Raw genomic sequence first — 6,111 nt, forward strand, 5'->3', positions numbered from 1 at the left:
ACATCTGCCTGCCAACCAATTTGTCTCGTGTCGGAGTGCAAAGGGTGTGTTTTGTGTAACTTGACTTGTTTACTTAGGAAAACTTTAGTTGATAGATTTCATTACTTTACATAAACTGAAAGATACTGTCTGCCTCTCATGCAACTGACGTAAAAATGGTCATAAAGCAACTTCCAGAAAACGGATAGGGCACTTTCACTGGAATATCTGGAGTTAAACATGGAATGGTACGAAATATGAAGGAAGACCATGAGTTCTGCGGAAGACACACATTTCCGTCTGCTCTGCTGCTGATGAGACGTTATTCAGTCACCATCTCCGCAAAGTGCGAAGGCATCCAATGACTTTTGACAAAGGTGTGATTGACGCTCTACTTCACCATTTAGAACTCACCATGGATTATTTTAAACCAAGTTCCTGCCCAATGGGCGGGGCTTTTGAGTTTTATCCAAGTAGTGTCGTCCCACTCTCGTTGTCGTCGTAGGACACTTACATCGTGAGTGATTTTTGCTGTGGCCTCCCTCGGACGTGTCATACAAGAATATCTAACCATGACTTCAACAAATATGTTCCAGGGACTGGAAAATGATGGCAAACCGAGCTCTCGGTAAGTTACTTAGGTAGCTACGCCACATGCATTAAGATCAGTAATGGTGTCTTTTTATAGACACGGAGGCTTAAAAGTTTTTCCTAACGTCAGCTAGATAGCTAGCTAACTAGTGATAGATCAAAGAGGAAATGTTTGATGTACGTAACGTTAAGTGTTCATTTTTCAATTTGCTAGCGAAAAACATTAAAATTACAGTTACCGCGTCATGGAGTTTAGTCTAACGTTACTAGCTAGCTACAGTAGCTGATTATGAGTTAGTGTGTACTGTCTGGTTGGGTTGCTTGTAAAGGTGTGAAGTCCCAAAGTTGTATTGACTGGGATAACGTTAGTTTGTTCAAACGCATTACAGTCATTTCAAAGCTCACAGTAAACACCGGTCAAGGGTGGCTAATGCTGTATTAGCTGCAATTTGCGTCAGGTTCTCTCTGTAAAATCCTAAACGGGGCCACCGCCTATGACACGAGCAGAGGAGAGCAGCCGGGCTACCGCTAGTGTCAACTCTTTAACTCTACAGTGATGACGTTTGCTCACAGTTCAATGCGTTTGCAGATGAGGGTGATTTTTCGCACTGCAGGGAGCTAGGATAAGGCTGAAATGGAATTGCTAATTTCAACGTCGGCTCCCGCGGCCACTATTCGTTTGCACACTAGCAAGGTGGCTACATGCATGAGTGTGCATTATTTTGCTGTCGGTTTTTGATGACCCAAGAGAGCTGTTGTGACTTGGCAGACAAACTGCAAACCGTTTAGATAAGAGTGCAAGCGCCACCCTACCTCCCCCGGTGGATTCGAACGATTAATATCCGCCCCTTTTTCGGGTGTCCGCACATTATATATGGACAGCTAAATGCGCGATATTATTATTATTATTATTATTATTATTATTATACCTCTGTCGCTTCACAGAAAGAAGGCACCGAGTTCGAACGCCAGCCGAGTTTTCCATGTTCTCGTATACTCCGGTTTCCTCCCGCAATCAAAAGATTTACAATAGACTGATTGGAGACCGTAAAATTCCCGTAGGTGTGAAAGTGTGAGTGAATGGTGTGCGGGGTTTATTTCAACCTCTTGTCCACTGCATGCTGGGATAGGCTCCAACCGACCCCCCTCCTGACCAGGGATAGGAGACAGTTTCTCCTTAGTGCACCTATCACTATATCAGGTCCACTTGATAACTCACCATGACCGTAAATGATATTGAGGTTAATATTTTCTTCAATAATCCTGCATTCATAACATTGTGAATTTGATGTTCTTCAGTGTTAACGGAGAGGTTTTTTGGTGACCCATGTTTTCAGGGGGCTCCGACCCCCCGGAGGGGCCTCCAGCGACTTGTTTGGTCAGTGCGAGGATGTTTCGCCGGCGAGGCGACCTCACAAAATGAGCTCCACCATATTCTCTCCTCCTGAGCAGCCGCAGGAGAGCCCCAAGAGGAGCAATCCGCCGGGTAAGAGCCTTCCGCCAGATTAGCGCACCAGACTTTGCCTCCTTAAGCCGCGTAGATCTGTGGAGTTCCTGAAACGCAATGCCACCAAACTGCAGTGTTGCAAAAAAGCAATTTGTTAAGGGTCTCCTCTGTGCCAGTTGTACACCTCCCCTACAAGTCTGATTTAGATTTAACTGGCTAACAGTTACAACTACTTGGCCTAGGTACTAAGAAGTAGCCAGCGAACAAGGTAACATGAATTAATTAACTAACGTTTACTTGGGAGCTGGTTTTACGGGTGGAGTTGGTTACTGTAGCAAACCACTTGATGTCAGACGACATTAGGCTTACCTCAAACATAAATGACAAACTGCTGTCAAGTTGGATGGTTTCCAGACCATTGTATTTGTGTGATGCCACGCCTATCAATGATGGTGCAAAATTATGATTTGTTAGTTTCTGAAATCAGATTTTAGGGGATGGCGAGGGAGCGATTTTCGACACAGCCAACTTGCGTCTTGAATTGGCCCGCTGATGGTGGTGCCATTGTGATGTTAGAGAGGTTGATGGAAGCATATTGCTGTGAAAAAGTATTTGCCCCTTTCCTGATTTCCTCTCTTTGTCGCTCTGAATGGTTTCAGATTTTCAGACTAAACCTGAGTTGACACATAATGCAAAGTTATCAAACACCCATATCATGTAAAAAAAAGAAGGGGGTAAGTCTGTAAATGTGTTCAGTTGGACTTGAATGTGTTCGCTGTTTTACTGGGGGCGGTAGAGAAGAGACTTAGCCTCTATTGGTTGCGGCCTGCATCAAAACTGAAATTCCAGTCTTGATGTTGGAATGTACCCTGGGGCTTACAAGCGACGTTGAATATTCCCCTCAAACTTTCACTCTCAGCTCTTTACTGAACTGTATCACAGGCTGCCTTGGATCGATGTCGTTCTGACCTGCTGATTCCTGCAGAGCTGCTAGATTTGTATAATGCCTCGCGTAGCTCTCGAGCTGTTGGGGCTGCGGTTATTGAGCGTTCAGCCGCTCGGTCTCCGGCGGGGATATGAACAGGGCCGGCGTGTCCCGTCTCACGCCGGACGGCCTGTCCTCTCCCTCCAGGGGGCAAGAGCAGCGTGGTCTTTGGTGCGGCCCCCTCACAGGCCCCCGGCGTCCAGCAGAAAGCCGCTCCCTCCGCCGGGGTGAGCAGCAACATTTTCGGAGACGGAGAAAGCGATCTGCCGGCACCCCGCAGTCACCCCAATAAACCGAAGGTACTGGCCCCCCGCTCTGCCAGAGAGCGTCGGCATGCACTCAGTGTCTGGAATAACTTACGAGTTTTTAAAGACGTGCAGAAAACAAACACACCTTGAAGTGTAGTATATTCCAAAAAATTATACAAATTATTTTAAAAATGTTTTTTAAATGGTGGTTTCTAATTGTCAACTGGTTCTTCACAGGACAACATCGGTATTCACGGTACGCCAAGACCTGAAGGTGAGTGGTCACTGACGGGGTATCTCAAATCTCATTATTAGATCCTGAAATTTCTAGGAAAATGGCTCAATACAATCTTCAAACATGTCTTATTTAGATTCTGAAAGAAGTATGACGATATCTTACTTGATATCGAATTATAGACTGCTACAAAAATGTTTGAATCTGTAATTTCCAACATCTTTAATAAAGCATACAAATGAGCTGATTTACATATTTTGTCAGAATTTATCTTTCCATGTCCACACTTCATGATAATTGAAGTATGTACCTCTGAAATTATCTGGAAGTTTTCAATGGAACGTAACCTTAATCAAGCAAGATGCATGAGACGGTTGAGAGAGGGCTGAATGGACACACACACACACACACACACACACACATGCTGAATGGATTGCTGGTGATACTTTATGTCCCTATTTTTCAAGTACACTGGCTGTCACTGCGTAGATTTAAATGCGACACAATTTCATGACACGACGGCAGACGCTAGCACACAAGGAAAATCAAACCGCATTGGTATTGGTTGATGTTGGTTAAGTTAATTGCTTGATTGATAATCCCGAAAATGTAAATGGAAACGGGGTTGAGAGTAATGATGTGTTTAAAGGTACGAAGGCTTGGTTCTATACCCCACGGTATGCCACTGATGCACACACACACACACACACACAGTTAGGGAGAGAGGTGTGTATAAAAAAAGTGACTTCTCTCGTTCTGTCTTACTGTCAGCTCCGGAGCCGAAGGTTGCAAGCCCCGAGAAGGAGACCACTTCCACCCCTCCGGCAGCCGACGGGGGCGTCTCTACTCCCCCTCCCAAGCAGGAGGCGTACTCCCCGTCCCACGGACCCAGCGTGGAGGACCACGAGCCCCGACTGGGGCCCCGGCCTCGGTCCCACAACAAGGTCATCCAGCCCCCCGGAGGAAAGTCGAGCGTGGTCTTCTACTGACGGCGCTCCGGCCCTTACCGGCTCTCTCTCTCAACGGCTCCGACTTTTGACCTTTCTACCACTGCCCCCGTCCTCCCTCTCCGTCTGTAGACAAAGGAAGCTCTGTCAAATTGACAAAACGGTATCGTCATAGCACGGTTATGCTTCGTTGTGCAAAAAAAAAAGGGATCTTCGATATTCATACCAATCCGAGGTTCTTTTCCGGCTCAAAACCTATGTGCGCGTAACATTCCCGGTCTTGAGTTTTATTCTCGCGAAAGAATTCAATTCTAGAAAACTATTCTGGAAAGCACAACGGGAAAAGGTATTAATCACGTACGTACGTCTGCGACCTATAACTGTGATCGAGGCTTAGGCTGAGCATTTTGCGCCCGGCTGCACAAAAACCAGTGAGCGGCTTGCTTCTCGCATCGACGTGACGTTGGAAGTCTGAGCGGGCTCACGGCCGGCTTCAGTGAACACGCGCGGTACGTTCGCTCCTCCGCGGTAGAGCATTGTGGCGCTGATGCTAGACCAGAGGTCTCCAACCCTGGTCCTGGAGAGCTACTGGCTCTGCTGGTTTTCGCTGTTACTCTGCACTTCATTAATCAATTAGAGCAGACGATTACACGGCTAACTCACCTCACCTGGTTACCCGGGACTCGACAGGGTGCTGATTTTAAGGTGAAAACAAAAACCAGCAGACCCAGTAGCTCTCCAGGACCAGGGTTGGTGACCTCTGTGCTGGACTGTAGGTTCTCTCCTCCAGACTAATCATGGCCGAGTGCCTCCATCTTCAGATTTGCACCTCTTGTTCACACAATGCTGAAGAATGTGTAAGGACTGCATTGTGCCAGCAGTATCTCATTTTGTATGATGCCTCTTCATCTCATGATTTCTGTGGTGTCGTCTGAGCATTTCTCTGCCTTGTTCTCTTCTTACGAAACAATGTATATTTCAGGGATAGTAGCGAAATCAGTCTAAAACCCACTATAATATAGTGCTTTGTTTTTTTTTTTGCATCTCATTTTATATACAGAAGTAAGTGATTGTCGATGCGGGTATTGTGTTTTTATTATGTCCATCGCTTGTTCTGTGCGAGAATGTGGTATTTAAATGCTGGAGAGGCGTTTTATGTTTTAAATTAAAACAGCAGGGCGAATGCGAGCGCCGTCTGAAATGTACCCGGAGCGAAGGGGGCGGTTCCTCGCCCGTCTCCTCCCACTATCATTCCCCGAGTGTTCCCACTATCATTCCCAGAGTGTTCCCACTATCATTCCCCAAGTGTCTGCCATCAGCCCGTGCCAGCCTTCCTCTGTGGGCTTTCTTTCCATGTTAGCATGTCTAGCGGGAGTTCACTACAGTGCAGCGCATAGGGAAGACCTGTGTAATAAAATTAAAACCGTTGTATTTTGATGATCCTGTGTGTTGGTCTATGATTTATGGTTGGCGTTTATATAGCACCTTTATCCAAAGCGCTGTACAGTTTATGTTCTTGTATGTGCAATATTGTTTGTTTTAAATGTCCAATATCCACTCACTGAGCACTTTATTAGGAACTTATTATCTAATCAGCCAATTGTGTGTGCAGTGTGTAAAATCATGATACTGGTCAGGAGCTTCAGTTAATGTTGACATCAACCATCAGAATGGGAAAA

At 46.0% G+C, this 6,111-nt stretch overlaps 1 protein-coding gene across 2 annotated transcripts; it reads left to right on the forward strand.

Annotated features, from left to right (window-relative positions):
- The first annotated feature begins 447 nt into the window (after nucleotides 1-447).
- LOC133114683 (jupiter microtubule associated homolog 2-like) lies at nucleotides 448-5,872 on the forward strand. Of its 2 annotated transcripts, XR_009705569.1 has the most exons (6): nucleotides 448-607; nucleotides 1,908-2,056; nucleotides 3,150-3,301; nucleotides 3,488-3,524; nucleotides 4,257-4,993; nucleotides 5,167-5,872. XR_009705569.1 is itself a non-coding variant. In XM_061224246.1 (5 exons), the coding sequence occupies exons 1-5, from the start codon at nucleotides 552-554 to the stop codon at nucleotides 4,472-4,474; spliced, it is 612 nt and encodes a 203-aa protein (XP_061080230.1). In that variant the 5' UTR covers nucleotides 448-551; the 3' UTR covers nucleotides 4,475-5,872. The 2 variants fall into 2 exon arrangements, 1 of the variants encoding a protein (XP_061080230.1); XM_061224246.1 differs by having other exon boundaries at nucleotides 4,257-5,872.
- Nucleotides 5,873-6,111: the final 239 nt, after the last annotated feature.

This window comes from Conger conger, chromosome 16, assembly GCF_963514075.1.
Source record: "Conger conger chromosome 16, fConCon1.1, whole genome shotgun sequence".
NCBI lineage: Eukaryota > Metazoa > Chordata > Actinopteri > Anguilliformes > Congridae > Conger > Conger conger.